Genomic DNA, 21283 nt, shown 5'->3' on the forward strand with positions numbered 1-21283 from the left:
CGAGGTGGTTCGAAACGGAACGAACTTTGATGAGCGAGTAGATTGCCTTGGTACTGAGATGAAATTCAGAATGGATAACAAGCACTATTTATTTCAGTTTGTATGAAAAGATGTGGCAGTAGGTTTAATGTGAACTGTGAGTTCCGGCTTGGTTGTTTGGGCCTTAGGGTCATATTAGGAAGTGTCACATGTTGTAGCGGATATGAGGTTTGGAACGGTTTTCGAGTCATTTTATTTTATCTCGAGGCTTCGATAGCTGACTGTACAGTATCTACTTCACAAGGCAGGAAAACAGTTAGTTGGTGACATACATAATTTGCGGCTAGCGTACACTACTGGGCATTAAAATTGCTACAACACGAAGATGACGTGCTACAGACGCGAAATTTAACCGACAGGAAGAAGATGCTGTGATATGCAAATGATTAGCTGTTCAGAGCATTCACACAAGGTTGGCGCCGGTGGCGACACCTACAACGTCCTGACATTAGGAAAGTTTCCAACCGATTTCTTACACACAAATAGCAGCTGACCGGCGTTGCCCAGTGAAACGTTGTTGTGATGCCTCGTGTAAGGAGGAGAAATGCGTACCATCACGTTTCCGACTTTGATAAAGGTCGGATTGTAGCCTATAGCAATTGCGGTTATCGTATCGCGACATTGCTGCTCGCGTTGGTCCAGATCCAATGACTGTTAGCAGGATATGGAATCGGTGGGTTCAGGAGGGTAATACGGAACGCCGTGCTGGATCCCAACGGCCTTGTATCACTAGCAGTCGAGATGACAGGCATCTTATCCGCATGCCTGTAACGGATCGTGCGGCCACGTCTCGATCCCGGAGTCAACAGATGGGGACATTTGCAAGACAACAACCATCTGCACAAACAGTTCGACGACGTTTGCAGCAGCATGGACTATCAGCTCGGAGACTATGGCTGCGGTTACCCTTGACGCTGCTTCACAGACAGGAGCGCCTGCGATGGTGTACTCAATGACGAACCTGGGTGCACGAATAGCAACACGTCATTTTTTCGGATGAAACTAAGTTCTGTTTACAGAATCATGATCGTCGGATCCGTGTTTGGCGACATCGTAGTGAACGCACATTGGAAGCGTGCATTCGTCATCGCCGTACTGGCGTATCACCCGGCGTGATGGTTTGGGGTGCCATTGGTTACACGTCTCAGTCACCTCTTTTTCGCATTGACGGCACTTTGAACAGTCGACGTTACATTTCAGATGTATTACAACCCGTGGCTCTAACCTTCATTCAATCCCTGTGAAACCCTACATTTCAGCAGGGTAATGCACGACCGCATGTTGCAGGTCCTGTACGGGCATTTCTGGATACAGATTATGTTCGACTGCTGCCCTGGCCAGCACCTCGTCCAGCTCTCTCATCAACTGAAAACGTCTGGTCAATGGTGGCCGGGCAACTGGCTCGTCACAACACGCCAGTCAGTACTCTTGATGAACTGTGGTATCGTGTTGAAGTTGCATGGGCAGCTGTACCTCTACACGCCATCCAAGTTCTGTTTGAGTCAATGCCCAGGCGTATCAAGGCCGTTATTACGGCCAGAGGTGGTTGCTCTGGATACTGATTTCTCAGGATCTATGCACCCAAATTGCGTGAAAATGTAATCACATGTCAGTACTAGTATAATATATTTGTCCAATGAATACCCGTTTATCATCTGCATTTCTTCTTGGTGTAGCAATTTTAATGGCCCGTAATGTATTCCAATAGTCCTGAAGAAATGAAGCTTCGATAGCGGGGAAAGAAAGGTTTGTGGCGTGCTGCCACCTGTTGAGTGGCAGCAGTATCTGTTTCCTACCGCTATCGGTGCCTGTGGCCTATTTTGCAACCACTAGACTCTTACTACAGGATTTGGTACAGGGCTCGGTATTTGGTGCAGGGTATTTGTAACGAGTCTTTCAAGTCTTTCCGACTAGAAGGTTCTGCGGCTGTGGCAGCCCTACCTGTGACGGTGAGCAGCTGCGCCGGGGCGCTCCTGCGCCGCTCCCCGGTGAGTGCGTGCAGCGTGAGGCAGCTGTAGCGGGAGGAGGCGTCCGCCGCCGTGGCCCGCCTCACCAGCAGGTCCCCTGTGCTCGTCACCACGAAGCGGCCGCCTCCTGTCAACATTGTGCAGGTGTCTCATTGCGGTACCAGATACGTGTACAACATTTTGTACGCAGTTTTTGTCATGATACCTTTTATTGCATTAATGCACTCGTTGAGTGCGGTTCCAATGAGAGATTAAAGTTTTATGGACTCATGTTGTGAAGATGCCCCCCCTCCCCCACTCCAAATTCTATAAGTCCCTTCAGATCCTTGAGCGTCATGCCTTCCGCCTCGCTTTCCGTATACACCTCCCGTCCCACACATGGATCCTCTATGACTTCATTCCTTTCCCCCATCTGCTCCTATTCCTCGAACATATCCACATACTCTACACCTCCCGCCACCTTGATCCCCCTCACCCCCTGGTTGCTCCTCTCCTCTCCTCTCCCATCCCCGCCCCCTGCCACATCTTCAATGTTGTGTCCCCCCTACCCTCCATCTCTACACCCTTCATCTCCTTTCCCAAGGTGGCTTTCATCAACTCCCCCTCCCGGATGATGCCTTCTCTCCCTCCACTTATCCCTCCTATCAACTCTGATCCTCACCCCCCCTCCTTTCCTCCATCCTTTTCTTGGGCTCCCTCTCCCTCCCCTTCCATCCTCTTTTTTCCCCACCTACCCTCACTCTGCCCCCTTCTCTCCCCTGAGTTGCCCGCATCTCGTGGTCGTGCAGTAGCGTTCTCGCTTCCCACGCCCGGGTTCCCGGGTTCGATTCCCGGCGGGGTCAGGGATTTTCTCTGGCTCGTGATGGCTGGGTGTTGTGTGCTGTCCTTGGGTTAGTTAGGTTTAAGTAGTTCTAAGTTCTAGGGGACTGATGACCATAGATGTTAAGTCCCATAGTGCTCAGAGCCATTTGAACCATTTTTAATCTCTCCCCTGAGTCCTTTTGCATTTCCCCCCTCTGCCATTTCCCATTGCCTCTCGCGTCTGCCCTCCCCCGCCCCCCCCCTTATGAGTCCTCTCCCTCCTTTGGTTCCCCACCTTTCGTCTTTCCTCTCCTCCCTCCTTGTTTTCGTTTTCCCCCTCATCGGTCCACGTCCCCCCCCCCCCCTCCCATCTGCCCTAGGCTATGGTGTGTCCTCTTTGTGCCGACATTTTAGTGCAGTGTTTACAGTGAGTGTTTAGTGTTGTGTCTTTTCCGAAGTGTTGCGAACGGCCATCATACTGTCGCTGGGTGTGATTTTATATCTCTTGCGAACAGAAACCAGACTGTCGACATGTTTTTTAATTGTCTGTCTACTATGTTACCTGTCTGCATCCAGTGTATTTTATTCGTTTTGCCAACCCTTTGCTTTATGTTTTAACTTTCCCCCATTTTCCGCCGTTTTACAGTTTAAGTTCCCGTTTTATCGCCTGCTTTTATTGTTTCTTAATTTCTCCTTACGTTTTAAAAAAAGTCTGTAGGCTGCAGAGCAGCGTGATAAGCTGCTGCCAGCCCGCCCCCTTCGGGGGGAATCGAAATACAATAAAGGAAAAAAAAGTTGTGAAGATCTGAATTCCAATCAAGAACAACTGCAAAGATGAGAAACACAGAATAAGATATATTCGGTGTACTCCTTCACCAAAGAAGACGAAGTAAATATTCCTGAATTCCTGTATCAAAGCAGCTTAAATCACTTAATAAAGGCAAGGCCTCAGGTCCAGATTGTATACCAGTCAGGTTCCTCTCAGAGTTTGCTGATAAAATAGCTCCATATTTAGCAAATATATACAACCACTCGCTCACAGAAAGATCCGTACCAAAACACTGGAAAATTGCTCAAATCACACTATTACCCAGAAAGGGAAGTAGGAGTAATCCGCTGAATTACAGGCCTATATCACTTACGTCGATTTGCCGTAGGGTTTTAGAACATGTACTGTATTCGAACATTATGAAGTACCTCGAAGAAAACGATTTATTGACACATTCTCAGCACGGATTCAGAATATATCGTTCTTGTGAAACACAACTAGCTCTTTATACTCATGAAATAATAAGTGCTATCAACAGGGGATGTCAAACTGATTCCATATTTTTAGATTTCCAGAAGGCTTTCGACACCGTTCCTCACGAGCGTGTTCTAACCAAACTGCGTGCCTACGGAGTATCGCCTCAGTTGTGCGACTGGATTCGTGATTTCCTGTCACAAACTCGTAGCAATAGACGAAAGTCATCGAGTAAAACAGTAGTAATATCCGGCGTTCCCCAAGGAAGCGTTATAGGCCCTCTATTGTTCCTGATCTATATTAACGACATAGGAGACAATCTGAGTAGCCGTCTTAGATTGTTTGCAGATGATGCTGTCATTTACCGTCTTGTAAAGTCATCAGATGATCAAAACGACTTGCAAAATAATTTAGATAAGATATCTGTACCATGCGAAAAGTGGCAGTTGAACCTGAATAAAGAAAAGTGCGAAGTTATTCACATGAATACTAAAAGAAATCAGCTAAATTTCGATTACCCGATAAGTCAGACAAATCTGAGAGCTGTAAATTCAACTAAATACGTAGGGATTACAATTACAGATAACCTAAATTCGAACGATCACATAGATAATATTGTGGGTAGAGCAAACCAAAGACTGCGATCCATTGGCAGAACACTTAGAAGGTGCAACAGGTCTACTAAAGAGACTGCTTACACCACGCTTGTCCGCCCTATTCTGGAGTATTGCTGTGCAGTGTGGGATCCATATCAAGTGGGACTAACGGATGACATCGAAAAAGTTCAAAGAAGGGCAGCTCGTTTACTATTATCGCGAAATAGGGGATATAGTGTCACAGACACGATACGTGAATTGGAGTGGCAATCATTAAAACAAAGGCGTTTTTCGTTGCGACGGGATCTTCTTATGAAATTTCAATCATCAGTTTTCTCCTCAGATTGCGAAAACATTCTGTTGGCTCCCACCTACATAGGGAGAAATGATCATCATGATAAAATAAGAAAAATCAGGGCTCGCACGGCAAAATTTAATTGCTCGTTTTTCTCACGTGCCGGTAGAGAGACAGCATGAAGGTGGTTCATTGAACCCTCTTCTAGGCACTTTATTGTGAATAGCGGAGTAATCAAGTAGCTGTAGATGTAGATCTTATATCCTCCTGTCTTGGTTGATATAGATTTTGATAGTTATTATTTATCTGTTGTCTGATTTATTTACTCATCTGGCTAAATATCGCCATCGATTTCTGAACTTTCGATAGTTCCTCGAAGGAGCAGCTGATCATTGGAAGAACAATCATTACAAGTCTTTGCTCGCAGACAATGGGTAATGGAATCTGTGGATAAAAAATCCTATATCAAGAACTCTAAAACTCCTCTATCGATTACTAGTTTCAGCTGACTGACATCTTAGAATCGATAAAAAGTATTACTCAAGGCCAGGTTCTCACTCAAAATGATCGAAAATTCAATTTTTATTACATTTTTTGAAAGGTATTTGTGTCTGGAATGTTGTGGTGGAAAGTATTTTTAGTCCGTGCGTTAAAAAAGTTTCTACAGTCCATTGTTCGAAGCAGTGTCAAGGCCACCGTGGGGCGTTCTGAGCCGGAGATGAGCGGCTGAGGTAGAGAACCTGTCGTGCCGGGAATAACGTTCAAAAAATGATTTATTATGCAGTATGTATGCAAACATATTCTCTGAAAAAGCTGACGAACAACATGTGCAGGCTGCCGATCGGAGGACATTCATCTCAGCCAGATCAGCTTTTCTCGCCAAGAAGAGCGAGGGAATTGCCCTCCAGGAACAGTTCGAGGTAGAGGAAGGGTTGAGTAACGATCCTGGTATTCCAGACTAAAAGTAAGCAACGAAAAAACTTTTTTTGTCAAATTTGCGTCAAAACTGGCCAAAAAAACTTTATTACATTACCCATTTTGAAAATCTAACTTCAGATTGGTTGTCAGCGACATCAAAAACATATAATAACATGTAGTTTTTATTCAAAATGAGATAATAGAACATATAAAAGTTTTCCCTAAACTTCAAACAGGTTTTTCTCGAGAAACGATTTGTGAAAGCTGCATGCAACATATAATAAAAACGGTTCAATCTATTTACTTCTACCTTTGACCCCCGAAAGGTAAATACTTTTCTTGGGAGTACGTGTCTACAAAATGTGAAAATTGATAATATTAACTATTTCTGTAAAGCCATAGAAAGTGAGCAAATCCTCCAAAAATCGAACTTGAAGTTAATAAATTTAAGGTTACTTCATTGTGGTTAGGTATAAACTCCCATAAATTCAATGTAGTATCGACTGATGTTATCCATTTTTTGTTTCAGATAACTGCCAAGAGGCTACACCCCGCGCAGTCTGCGCCTTCAAACTCGCAGTCCCTTGAACAAACCATAATTATCGGCACCATTATATTTTTTAGTATTTAAAATCTAAAATAAAGTTCGTCAAGTTCAAATTATGATCAATCGTAATCCCCAAACAGATGCTTTGAATGTCTTTTCACCCTCCCCCCTCCCCTCACCCTAAATAAAATCCAAACTTTGCCTATTTTCTTCTCATTTCAATGAGAACCTAGCCTTAATTCATTGGGTATCAGGAGCCAGGTCTTAGACATCGTCATAATCCGTTGAAGTCAATAGTAATGACGATGTTTAATGCCTAGTGGCTGACACACACTGAATTAAGTAATAATTTTCATTGATCTGAAGATGGCTCGTCAATGAACACAAACTAGTAATCAATAAAGGAGTTTAAGCTATCTTGACATAGGATTTTTGATTCACATATTTTAACGTAACATGTCACCTGTCTTCCGATTTGATAATGTCCGAAAACAATGCGTAGTGGGTTGACAGTGTTGAGTGCCGCCCACATTATAGTTGTTTGCTATAGTCATTCGTTACAACTGATGGGGAGTTATTAATGAGCGCAGTCGTACCGGGATCCCGCGTAAATTTTGAGCTTACTGTGATTTAATATTTGCTTTAATTCTGACTGCCTCTGTACGTGAGTGGTCATCATATTTGTCTGTCTTGCGGAGGGTCCTGGTCCTGATCTTATTGCTGCCAGAGAACTTTCTTTGATGAAAGGACTGGGACATGTCGCACACAAACACATGAGACCAACTGAGGACCTATTTTAATTAGAAGAAAAAAAGTAGCTGTTCCAAGATTCGGAAAGCTGACAGTCACCAGGAGAGCGGTATGCTGATGGCGTGCCACCCTGTAATGTATCCAAATGACGCCATACGGGCGGTCGTTATCACGTGATCTTTTGGGCCTGATTCCGGAGATATGTTTCTTTTAATTCATGACTAATCTGCTGCTCGATTACATAGAACCCTGAAGTTTACGTGTTGACTGATCTCCATTCAGTATAGTGCCGTACATTATTGTTATTTGCAGTTGATAAGAAATCTTAGATAAATGATTGTTGTTCAATGAACTCGACAGGAACAATAGAAGTTGTTCCCTTACTCTATGTCTTTTAATGTTTGACCATCATTGACCACCTTTTTCCGTTACGTGCAGCTGGATTGACCAACTGAATAAAGTCAAGGATGTCATTGTTGGTAAAGTTTGACAGGAGTGATTTAGCTTTCATCGGGTGTGTTGTAAGGGATTCTGATTACCACAAAATCTTATAAGGGAGCTTCACGGATTAAGAATGTATCAATTTGTGCAGAAAAATTGCGATATGACAACAGACAAACATCTGACGCACTTGGTAATAGAGTATGAGCCCGCCTAATGCACCTGCATAGGTTTGAGTGGCTAAGTGTTTTCGGTACAGTGCACATTGTCTGTGTATAACACAGGGATAATTAGAGTGACAAAGAGGGCACATTTGAATGACATTGTGAGTGGTTGCATTATTGGTAGACGACATGTTGGGTGGGAGACGCTTGTCATCTGTAGCGTTATTCCACTGCTATCGGAAAGAATCATCGAGTAGGAGACATGCAAATGCAATACCGACCAATTCGATTACTTGGTACAACCCACCGATAGAATAATTTCCGTAAGTGCTCGAAAATTCCAATCGCCCCAACATATTTCCTGGCTATACGCCTTGCAGTAGTCTTTGGTGACACATCTTCTGTTGAGAGGCCGTGGTGAATCGTTAGGCGCATTCGCCTCACATAGGCAACACTTACCTCGCCAAGTGGGTTGCCTTGCTCTCCGCGAATTTACTAGTATCCTTGCGAAAGCGAGTCGTGCTTTACTCTGAAGAAAATTCCCTCTCTATGTTCTTGTTGTACGTCCATGGGACACTTCACAATTCTGCCAAAACCGCGGAAAAGGGTCCAATATGGCGGCGTGATATTTCTTATCCGGGGTGATATCATATAGGGCACAGGTACGCTTCTGTACATGCTTCTTAGTGGGTCTGTGATGAGTACAGTCTGTACTGCTGGTGTGTTACAACGGTATATACTTCTTTTCATTGGTGGATATGGAACGACCGCACGTTGTTGGCCTGCTGGAGGAGTATCTACAAAATGACAAACTATGTCTGTAGTGAACGGTTCTATCCCAATACATGGATGGGATGCTCTGTGTTGAACGACTGAAAGCCCTACCATTCTTTTTTGACCTCCAGAAGACGTTTGGCATCGGGAGTCTGGCAGGAAGTGAAACACCATTCCTTGTAGACACGCTACACAGTCCAGGCTAAAATAGTAACTAATCTGACAACTTCATTCACGGTACGGAGATAGGCACATAGAAACACGATAGCTTGTTTCTGCCATTCTGTCATGTTACCACATCAGTCCATCATACTGCGCTGATTTCTTGCAAACGACTGACACTTTGTAACAACAGTAACGTTGTACTATTGTACATATAGTAATTTTTTTTCTGATTTTTGATAAATTAGTGTAATCGATGTTCTGATTTCATTTCTTTTTTGTTTCATGCCATTATGTTAAAGAAACTGTAAACAAATTTCGATGTGAATATTAATATTTATGTCAAATTTCAAGCAATGTTATAACAGAATTGAAATGTAAGAAACATTGAAACTATTGTAAGATGTCTAAGTTGTAATTGTGCGCCTGGTCCATACGTAGGCAATGTATTAGGATATGTAGAATGCAAAACCTCGGGTGAATACCCTGTCTGTAGGGGAGCGGTAAAAGGTGGATGGCAGGCGAGCGCGGGAAAATGCACACGGGCGCTGCACGGCATAACGGGCTCAGCAGTAGTAGTCGGGGTTGGGCATCGGTCTGAGAAACACGTTCTGGATCGAGGAGGCTCTCCTGGAAAACGTGATTTCGTTGAACCTCGGATGTGCCGTTTCCGACGCCTATACAGCATGGCAATATTACATAGGCACTAAATGGAAAAGTATTGCGACGCTATGAAGAAGTAAAGTGCCGATACATCAAGAGCCATTGCTGTGATTGTATGTGTGCTCGGTGCCTCGCCATCTCGCCGCCCGCCAACCGCCGCATCGATACGAACAGGTTGAAACTTTTAGTACTGTATTCGTGTGGACCAGTGTTACTTTTGTTCCATACTGTTCAATAACAACTTAAATTTTACCATAATTGTCCTATCAGTTAATTATCCTCACAACTAACCTAGACAGGGTCCTTTCCACATGTTGTGCAATCCGAGTGTCCCGTAATGGAGATTTAAAGTTTATGTTAATAATAATTACCTGCAGACCTATCTATGTTAGAATGATGTTTAAAGAACTTTGTTGTTAATGAATATATAGGTAAATAACAAAGGTCTGACAAAGTTGGAAGATAATGATGTAATTGGTTTAGTAATGAAGTTTAATTAATTTGAGACAAAAATAATGGTAGTTAAATGAGCAGGAAATAAGAAAAAAAGAGTAGTAACTCGTATATTGGAAATCTTGAGTGCTTAATGATTTCAATAATCAAAATTTTCAATACAGTGATCATAACAGTTTCAGGCCCCCCCCCCCCCCACCGTTTCTTTTCTGTTCATTTGAATTCTGAAGTGTACTGAACTGATTTGACCAGCAAAGTTAAAGTCAATATGAAACCAAAATTTATCAGTGTTTTACCTTTTTCAAAATTGACATTGTATGTGTGTTTCGAAAGTGCTATTTCTAAGGTAACCTATGCCCCATTTTAATCAGATCCATAGACAGTACGAAGTTTGTAGTAAACATTATAGTGTTTTGTTGTGTATTTATGGCTTGTCCATGTTAGTACAGAAAGTGAAATTATTAGTTCAGTAGATTTTCTGGTTCTAAAATTTACCATATTATGCAGTGTTATTACGTGTTGTTTTTTATGAACGTACGTCAACTTGTACAGGGCAGAAACTCAGTTAATGCCTAATTAGACTGGCGACCGTATTATTAACAATTTGGTAGCATCTGCTGTGTTGTTTCTTGTCCGTCCTAACGTGTGGTTGCACTCCGGAATTGCTTGACGTATCATTGTTGTTATTGAGTGGGTGTAAGTCTGATTTGCCTCCATTCAGGTACACGCGGTCAAAATCTATACAAAAATCCTTTCTATTAAGGTGAAGCCCGTCAACTTACCATAGTACAGGCTTTAAAGAGTATCGTGCGCCCGAGCGCAGCGTTACAACGTTTCTATCGCTTCATTACCATGATTACGTCAGTGGTGGAGAGTCACTACCAGTTGTACCGTACATCATTTCTTCAGCGATCCAAGACACTGTCTTCTTTAGAGGGGTATTTAGTATGTTTCTCATGTCACACATGGCAACCGATAGAAAGTGCCTGGGGGAGCGGGAAAGAATCACCAGTAAATTAGAAGGAACAAAAATTACAACCGCCACTACCAGCATTAACCATTGAAGGGAAACCAGATTACCTCTCACCAGCGACAGAAAACTGATGAACCTGGTGCCTTAGGAGGTACATAAGAGCAGCTCTGAACAATTAATACAGGCTTCACGAACAAGAAGAGGTAACAACTGATTTCGATTTTCACTTATCTGCTGAGTCTACCATTGCATAGTGTTGTGAGATACCTGCATTCGTCTTCGTCGATTGTTGGTCCACACACACTGCACACGTACATTTATTCTTTAGTATGTTGACTTTTTCAACATAGTACACGAGTATTCAGAACGTGAACATGTGCAAGAAAACCAGTCTAATGTGCCAAATCTGTTTTTGCAATGAGGTGAACCGCGCATCAAGTCTGAACAATCCAACACAGAATCAGTTCGTTTCGTTTTAGTAACAATTATTTTATGGTCTGACGAAACTGTATTTATATGAATACGTGGTGTCTGTTCTTTCGGACAATTGACACATATTTCGTAAATTTTGATGTGATTAAAATCACAATGGCGTCTTATCCACATAGCTGCTCCCATTGGCCTTGTTAAATAAATGCAGTTTCATGTAAATTGAAGGTGGAGGGGGAGCGAAAGGAATCAGTGGCGACGAGTGACGTACTGGGGATAGGTGGCGCTATGTGGGAGTATGGGTCAGCCGAGAGGCAATCCGAGATAGTCCACGTAACTGCTGTAAACACTGCGTCGTCGTAGCTCAGTGGTTAAGGCAACTGCCTAGCAAGCAGCAGATCCCGGTTTCGAATTGCTGTCTGTTACACATTTTCATTCATCTACATCTATATCTGCATCTACATGGTTACTCTGCAATTCACACTTAAGTGCCTGGCATAGGATTCATCGAATCATTTTCATACAACTTCTCTACCATTCCACTCTAGAATGAAGCGTGGGAAAAAGGAACACCTAAATCTTTGCGATGGAGTTCTGATTTCTCTTATTTTATTATGATTATCATTTCTCCCTACGTAGGTGGGTGTCAACAAAATATTTTCGCACTCGGGAGGGAAAGCTGGTGATTGAAATTTCCTTAATAGATCTCGACGTAAAAAAAATCGCCTTTGTTTCAGTGACTGCCACCCCAACTTACGTATCATATCAGTGACACTCTCACCACTATTGCCCCTTAACACGAAACGAGCTGCCCTTCTTTGAACTTTTACGATGTCCTCCGTCAATCCTACCTGGTAAGGACCCCACACCGCGCAGCAATAGTCCAGCAGAGGACGGACAAGTGTAATGTAAGCCGTCTTTTTAGTGCGTTTGTCGCATCCTCTAAGTGCTCTGCCAACAAAGTGTAGTCTTTATTTCGCCTTCCCCCACAGTATTATTTATGTGGTCTCTCCAATTTAAGTTGCTCGTAATTGTAATTCCTCGGTTTTTAGTCGAACTGACAGCCCTTAGATTTGTGAGATTTATCGTATACCCAAAATGTATCAGATTTCTTTTAGTACCAGTGTGGATGACGTCGCACTTTACTTTGTTTACTGCTAATTGCCACTTTTCGCATCATACAGAAATTCTCTCTAGATCATTTTGTAATTGGAATTGACTGTCTGATGATTTTACTAGACGGTAAATTACAGCGTCATCTGCAAACAATCTAAGGGGGCTGCTCAGATTATCACCTAGGTCATTTATGTAAATCAAGAACAGCAGAGGGCCTATGACACTACCTTGGGGAACGCCAGGTATCACTTCTATTCTACTCGATGATTTACCATCTGTCACTACGAACTGTGACCTCTCTGAGAGGAAGTCACGAATCCCGTCATGGAACTGAGACGATACTCCATAAGCAAGCAATTTGATTAATAGTCGCTTGTGAGTAGCGGTATCAAAATCCTTCTGGAAATCTAGGAATATGCCGCCTGAAGTCCCGATGCAGATGTCATCAGCAGTTCCCTACCTTCCCTTTCTCCCCCTTCCGCCCTCAGTTTACATTTTTTAACAAGGTCAATGGGAGCAGGTATGTAGGTATGACAACATAGTGATTTTAAGCGCCTGAAGGTGCGTCTTCAGGCCTTTAAATTCATCCTGCTTTCTAATAAAAAAAGAGATATTTGTGTTCAACACGCCTTTTCTTTTTGTAAGGAGCTCGTGGCGCTTGGGGTGGAGGTGGGGGAGGATTGGGTGGGGGAGGGAGGGTACCTAGAAGAGAACAGATGACAAGAGCAAGGGAAACATTTTCAGGTGTGTGTGTGTGTGTGTGTGTGTGTGTGTGTGTGTGTGTGTGTCTAGAGAGAGAGACAGAGAGAGAGAGGAGGGAGGGGGAGCAGGAATAAAAGTTGAGCAGGTGAAAGAGTTTAATGGGCTGCCAAATTTTCGTTTTTACTAGCTAAAAGTGGGGGAGTGTTAACCTATAGGCATGAATGGATTCCTCTGAGCGCACAACTCTCCCTACAGTGCCTGATACAGAATTGGTGCGGTTCACAGCGAACAATAGGACAACGCACAGTCGGGGGTCACCGCTAAACCTCCGAACAACGGGCGCAACCGCCTCTACGGCCGTGGAGTGCTGGCACCTGCAACTACGGGAAGTCCCCGCGTCGACATGGGTGGAGCCAAGCAAGGGGGCCAGATGTAGATGGAACGCCTGGAAACTCCAGGAAAAAAATAAAACCTCTTTTGGCACCTGCATGCACAACATACAGGCCGGTGTAAGGTGTGCGGTGGAGAACAGTCACTGAGTCAGTATTGTTTTATTCACTGATGGCACGCATGTCGCTATAGGGTGGTATTTCCGTAATCTGACTGTATAATGATAGCACGAGACATTTATGGGAGGGGTGAGGGATGAACGGCTGTGTTTCCTTTTCGCCAGTGCTCGGCAGTACCTTTAAGTCACTAATATTTCCTGTATTTTACTATCGTCAGCGTTGGGGAGGAACCAAGAGGTAACAGTAAAATTGGATGACCAAGACAGAAGTACTCAGTTTAAAAAGGGCATACGGCAAGGATACAGTCTTTCTCCCTTATTGTTTGCCCTGAACGAAAGGAAAAGCAATAACGGGGGTAATAAAAAGGTTAAGGTGTGGGACTGAAAATCAGCGATAATGTTCCCTGATGATACTGCTAACCTCTTTGAATGTGAGGAAGAACTGCAGGACACATTTTGATGAGCACAAAATGAGGACTGATGATTAATCAAAGAGAGACGAAGGTAAAGAAGAGTTGCACAGATGAGACTGGCGAGAAACTTAACATCAAAATCTGGAAGAGTTCAGCACTGAAGTGGAAGAATTTTGCTACCTTGCAAATAAAATAACGCTTGAAGGACGAGGCAAGGAGAATGTAAGATGACTGGCACAGGCAAAGAGGGAATACATAGCCGAAAATAGTCTAATTAAGGCCAAACGTAGGCCATCGTTTGAGAAAGAAATCTGTATGTACTTCTGGTGCACAGCAATGTTTGGAAGTACTGTGCGAAAACAAGAGAAAAACAGAATCGCAGGTGCGGTGTTGCAGAGGATGATTAAAGCGGACTAATAAGATAAGAAATAATGAGATCTTTCGCAGAATTTTTGAGGAATGGAGGGCAAAATGTAGGGGACGACACAGCTTGGAATATATCCAACAAACAACGGAGGACGCAGTGTGTAGGTGCTACTCTGAGATAAAAAGCTTGGCTTTTGACTCTTTTCCCACCTTGTGCCGGCATCACGTACCAATTCCAATACTTCATATTCTGCTGTTTTCTTTCCTGTCCCTCCAGTATTCCTTCATCTTTTTCTTGCGCTTTCGTCATCTCAGTCTATTTTGAATCTTTTCTTTCCTGGCTTGGAATCATTCCATCTGTAACAATTTCATTATAAAAATATCCCTATCTTCTCTCTCTTCGAATGTGGTTTCTTCGTAATTTTTTTTTACCTTCAAAGCACAGCTTATAATTCACTATTTTTGACAATGTATTTGGTTAATTTGTTGTCATTCATTCTCTATGAATTACCACAAAGTATCAGTCTCCTCTTTATACTTGTTTCCTGCTATATTTTCTCTTTATACTTGTTTCCTGCTATATTTTCTGCAGTCTGATACATTTCAGCATTAATGATTAATTTGCCGCAGTATGTAGTTTTATTCTGATATGTTTCCTTGCTTTCGTGCCTCTAATTACCTGCCATGCGTAACGTTTGCGTGACGGAGAGGTGAGCCAAATCCGAATCCATGCGGCATGTTAGTGAACGTCAGGCTGGTAAACCGGCCGGTCTGAGTGTGCTGTTTAAGCGGTTTTCCACATTCGTTTCTTCAAATGCTGTGCAGGTTCTCCTCATGAACTACGATACAAAACCAGTCAGAATGTGATAACTCACCGAACGAAATTTATGTTATCCACACGAAAACGACACACACGACCTCCCTCCTTTGACCAACTTACGATTTTCATGACAAGAATCCAGCTATAGTGACGAAATATAATACATTTATTACATAATGAACGACAGCGAATAAACGTTAGGAAACAGTGACGTACATAAATGCTTGTACGCAAAACTAAATTACGCCTATAGACTGTGCTTGTCGTTAACGAATGCAGGGTGAGTTTGCCACAGTTGGCGAACAGGTGGATGCTTCTTTGGTTGCGGACGACAAGCTGCTGTCTAGGGTTGGGACGTTGATGGGGCGTTTGGTGCGTCGGCAGTGGCACGTCAAGGGGTTGCCTGGCAACGCTGACACCGTTGCGCCTTGTGACGCACCTTGTCTGGCCGGTTCCTCCTTCCCAACAGAAGTGAGCAGCATATAACTTGTTGAAGGTGCTTGGCTGCCCATGCCCGCCTTAGCAAGAGGTATAAGGTGTTGTCCATTGCTGAAAGTGTGACTAAAGATCCATTTACAGCAGTGTGGCCTGCGGCTAGTCGCCGTGAGACTGTGCGTGGCCTACACGCAAGTAGAGGCGCGAGTGAGGGTTGCATGCCTCTTCCTCAACATGTGCGTGCGAGTGATTCCATTCACACATGAATTCACACTCTGCGTGTCTACTTCGACGTGGAGCAAGCTGCAGGCGCACGACGCCTATCCGCAAGGCACACAGGTGTACAAACGGCTTTAGCAAGCAGGAGCAATCTCTCCAACTGAGACTGGCCGAGATTCTTGCAAGGTTTGGACTTCTTCAGGCGTGGTTTCTGTTATGCTGATGATGGAGCCTCTTAGGAAACATTCCAATGTTGACTCTGCATGCTTATCTGATGGATCTCATCAGAGACGTGGAGGATAGCTGATGAAGGCACTGGGTGCAGCGAGCTACAAGTCATGGCTGGTATGGGCGCCAGTTAGGTCTGTCGCCTGCGCTCGGCCGTTCTAGTTTCATTCTGGTGGCGACTGAAGAGGTGAAGGTTAAAAGCCTAGTTCAAGGGGTGAACTCACAGTTCGTGATTTTTAGTATCATTCAGATGATCAATGGAATTTGGAGCCAGGTGGAAGGTGTAAAACAGAGGTTCTGTAGATTGGGCGATGACTTCTGTTGCAAATCTCTTGACCGGCATCACAAGGGTCCCACTTAATATGCACTGCTCCTTAAAGCCAATTACTCGGGGAACAGAGTATGACCGCCATTCCATCTGTGCGCCACATGAGTACTTAGATGTGGCTAGGCGTACCATGTGGCCAAAAGTGGGTCATTTGTGGTTTATTTATATGCTGGCAAACAAGTGTCACTGCGTTACAGTAGAAAATTAAAACCTAATTTGAAATTAACTGCTAAAGCATTCAGGATAAGATTCAAAAATTATGCTCAGTCATTAACAGTAATCGAAGCATCAATTTGAACTAATATGAGAACCTATTTGTCTTGAAAGTCGATTCTAGGACTTTGTAAGTATGTCAAAGCATAATAACTGACCTCTCTTTTCTAGTGACCACCTCAACGCACCCTCCAAACCCACCGTGACCAGTTTGTAACTTGGTGCAACCAGTGGTTCTTCATATCAACCCCTCCAAAACCCAGGCAATCATCATAATCCGCACCATCTGCCCCTTCCGTCTCCATGATTTCTACCACACCATTTATGGTTGTCGCATCCAGATCATCCCCCACCCAGAGATACCTTGGCCTCACATTCGACAGTCACCTGGATCCCTCATTTCCTGACAATCCAACAGAAAGCCCATTCCCGCCTCCACCTTCTGAAACTCCTGTCTGGCAGGACATGGGGACGACATCCTTCCACCATCCTCCACACCTACAAATACCTCGTCCATCCTATCATGTGTTATGCCAGCGTTGCCTGGATCTCCATCTCCACCCCTCCTCACTTTTATACGGCCCTCCAAATCCTCGAACGCCATGTGCTCTGCCTTGGTTTCTGGATCTGCCTTTCATCCCCCACACGGTTCCTGTATGGCCTTATCCCCTTCCCCCACCTCCTCCTTTTGCTCCAACATATACACATTCTTTGCGCTGTCCACAGGCTTGATTCCCCCCATCCCTTGGTGTCCTCCTTCCTCTCCATGCCTGCCTGTTGCTGCACCTCTATCGCTGTATCCCTTCCTCTCTCCAACTCCACACCCTTCATCTCCTTCATCAGGGCAATTTCCAGCACCTCTCCCTCCCAGATGGTGAACTTCACCATGACATCTACCCTTCCTACCAACTATAGGTTGGCCTTGTGCCCCCCCTTTCCCCAGCCCCCCTGTTTCCTCTCCCCTTCTTCCCCCAGAGCAGTTTTTGCTTCTGCCCCCCACCCCCTGAGTCTCTGCACCAGCTTCTTGGCTGTTTCCTTCCCTCCATGGTCCCCTTCGGCATGGCTGTCCCCCCTTTCTTCCCTTCTCCCTCGTCTCTGTATCCCTGGCAGATCCTCTCGGTTTGTTTGTTGTCGGCAGTGTGCTACATATGTCTTGTGTTTGGTGATGTTCTCCAGTGACGTCAAGAGCTAAGATTTCAATCGTGAGCTGGACTTGTACACAGTGTTGCTGTCTGTGATTGTTCTGTGATACGGCGCCTGTCACAACTTTTGTACTCCGGCCGTCCTTCACCTTGTGTTCCTTTAATTGTCCCAGTGTGTGTTCTTTTGTGAGCACTACTTTTTAAGGTTTTTATCTCCATTTTACAGTCGCCCCATTTCCGTCTGTTCTCTTCCATAATGTTCCCCCTTTTTATAGTTATGTACCGCCATGTTTCCTCCTTTAAAACTGAAGTGACATCAGGTGTTCCCCAGGGAAGCGTCCTGGGACCTCTGCTGTTCCTGATCTATATAAATGACCTGGCTGACAATCTGAGCAGTTCTCTTAGGTTGTTCGCAGATGATGCTGTAATTTACCGTCTAGTAAGGTCATCCAAAGACCAATATCAGTTGCAAAGCGATTTAGAAAAAATTGCTGTTTGGTGTGGCAGGTGGCAGTTGACGCTAAATAACGAAAAGTGTGAGGTGATCCACATGAGTTCCAAAAGAAATCCGTTGGAATTCGATTACTCGATAAATAGTACAATTATCAAGGCTATCAATTCAACTAAGTACCTGGGTGTAAAAATTACGAACAACTTCAGTTGGAAAGACCACATCGATAATATTGTGGGGAAGGCGAGCCCAAGGTTGCGTTTCATTGGCAGGACACTTAGAAGATGCAACAAGTCCACTAAAGAGACAGCTTACACTACACTCGTTCGTCCTCTGTTAGAATATTGCTGCACGGTGTGGGATCCTTACCAGGTGGGATTGATGGAGGACATCGAAAGCGTGCAGAAAAGGGCAGCTCGTTTTGTATTATCACGTAATAGGGAAGAGAGTGTGGCAGATATGATACGCGAGTTGGGATGGTAGTCATTAAAGCAAAGACGTTTTTCGTCGCGGCGAGATCTATTTACGAAATTTCAGTCACCAAGTATCTCTTCCGAATGCGAAAATATTTTGTTGAGCCCAACCTACATAGGTAGGAATGATCATCAAAATAAAATAAGAGAAATCAGAGCTCGAACAGAAAGGTTTAGGTGTTCGTTTTTCCCGCGCGCTGTTCGGGAGTGGAATGGTAGGGAGATAGTATGATTGTGGTTCGACGAACCCTCTGCCAGGCACTTAAATGCGAATTGCAGAGTAATCATGTAGATGTAGATGTAGATCATGTAGATGTAGATGTTATTTTACCTGTCTTCTATTGTACAATTAATGTCTTTCGGCTGAAGAGCGGCGCCTATACTGCTGCCAGCCAGTGCCAGATGGGGAACTGAAGTACCATAAAGAAAAAGAAACTAGTGACTGCGAATTGAGACTTTTCAGCACATATGTTACACTCTCCAGCTATCCCAACAAACCTGTGTCCATGAAAACTGCCTTTTTAAAAATACTCCAGGGTCTGCTGTTAGATCTTGTCAAGATCTCGTCGAATATTAGGCTAGGTTCTTTCAGATAACAACTCACGCAAAAATTTAGTTATCTTATTTTACTTACCGATTCAATTATTCTGGCAAAATTTGGGACATCACGCTCTCTTCTGCATGTAAACAAGGAATTACTATTTTTCACTTCATGTTTATTACGTTGTAAGTAGGCTGTTTAGGTTTTTTATATTGGTAACGCCACGTACCGCTCTGTATGAAAATCACTGGCTGTGCTGTGTGCAGTCGGTGGCTGGTTGGCATTGTTGTAATACTCGCCATTGTAGTGTTGGGCAGCTGGACGTTCAAAGCGCGTAGCGTTGCGCAGTTGGAGGTGAGCCGCCAGCAGTGGTGGATGTGGGGAAGTGAGATAGCGGATTTTTGAGAATGGATAATCTGGAGGTGTGTCCATCAGAAACAGTACATTTGTAAGAATGGATGTCATGAACTGCTATATATATTATGACTATTAAGGTAAATACATTGTTTGTTCTTTATCAAAATCTTTCATTTGCTAACTATTCCTATCAGTAGTTAGTGCCTTCAGTAGTTAGAATCTTTTATTTAGCTGGCAGTATTGGCGCTCGCTGTATTGCAGTAGTTTGAGTAACAAAGATTTTTGTGAGGTAAGTGATTCATGAAAGGTATAGGTTAATGTTAGTCAGGGCCATTCTTTTGTAGGGATTATTGAAAGTCAGATTGCGTTGCGCTAAAAAAATATTGTGTGTCAGTTTAAGCACAGTTGTATATAATTTTTTTAAGGGGACGTTTCATATGCCGACCTTTAGCCGAGGATACCTCACTGGAATCTTCTGATTTTTTTCTTGTAGTTTGTGTAATTAGTGTAGCTATTGTTCATTGCTAGCGCGTAATTGTAGAGAGAATCTCCTTTGTAGTTGCAGTCTTTCATTGTTGTACAGTAAAACAGTTGTGGCATGCATATACACTCCTGGAAATGGAAAAAAGAACACATTGACACCGGTGTGTCAGACCCACCATACTTGCTCCGGACACTGCGAGAGGGCTGTACAAGCAATGATCACACGCATGGCACAGCGGACACACCAGGAACCGCGGTGTTGGCCGTCGAATGGCGCTACCTGCGCAGCATTTGTGCACCGCCGCCGTCAGTGTCAGCCAGTTTGCCGTGGCATACGGAGCTCCATCGCAGTCTTTAACACTGGTAGCATGCCGCGACAGCGTGGACGTGAACCGTATGTGCAGTTGACGGACTTTGAGCGAGGGCGTATAGTGGGCATGCGGGAGGCCGGGTGGACGTACCGCCGAATTGCTCAACACGTGGGGCGTGAGGTCTCTACAGTACATCGATGTTGTCGCCAGTGGTCGGCGGAAGGTGCACGTGCCCGTCGACCTGGGACCGGACCGCAGCGACGCACGGATGCACGCCAAGACCGTAGGATCCTACGCAGTGCCGTAGGGGACCGCACCGCCACTTCCCAGCAAATTAGGGACACTGTTGCTCCTGGGGTATCGGCGAGGACCATTCGCAACCGTCTCCATGAAGCTGGGCTACGGTCCCGCACACCGTTAGGCCGTCTTCCGCTCACGCCCCAACATCGTGCAGCCCGCCTCCAGTGGTGTCGCGACAGGAGTGAATGGAGGGACGAATGGAGACGTGTCGTCTTCAGCGATGAGAGTCGCTTCTGCCTTGGTGCCAATGATGGTCGTATGCGTGTTTGGCGCCGTGCAGGTGAGCGCCACAATCAGGACTGCATACGACCGAGGCACACAGGGCCAACACCCGGCATCATGGTGTGGGGAGCGATCTCCTACACTGGCCGTACACCACTGGTGATCGTCGAGGGGACACTGAATAGTGCACGGTACATCCAAACCGTCATCGAACCCATCGTTCTACCATTCCTAGACCGGCAAGGGAACTTGCTGTTCCAACAGGACAATGCACGTCCGCATGTATCCCGTGCCACCCAACGTGCTCTAGAAGGTGTAAGTCAACTACCCTGGCCAGCAAGATCTCCGGATCTGTCCCCCATTGAGCATGTTTGGGAGTGGATGAAGCGTCGTCTCACGCGGTCTGCACGTCCAGCACGAACGCTGGTTCAACTGAGGCG

At 44.6% G+C, this 21283-nt stretch overlaps 1 protein-coding gene across 1 annotated transcript in view; it reads right to left on the minus strand.

Annotated features, from left to right (window-relative positions):
• The window catches only part of LOC126263646 (Down syndrome cell adhesion molecule-like protein Dscam2), a 421438-nt gene that overhangs the window by 336325 nt on the left and 63830 nt on the right, over window positions 1-21283 (minus strand). The window contains exon 3 of the mRNA XM_049960745.1: window positions 1981-2130. Coding sequence (XP_049816702.1) covers window positions 1981-2130 — 150 coding nt within the window. The remainder of the gene's footprint in view (window positions 1-1980; window positions 2131-21283) is intronic.

The sequence above is a fragment of the Schistocerca nitens genome, chromosome 1, assembly GCF_023898315.1.
Source record: "Schistocerca nitens isolate TAMUIC-IGC-003100 chromosome 1, iqSchNite1.1, whole genome shotgun sequence".
NCBI classification, from domain to species: Eukaryota; Metazoa; Arthropoda; class Insecta; order Orthoptera; family Acrididae; genus Schistocerca; species Schistocerca nitens.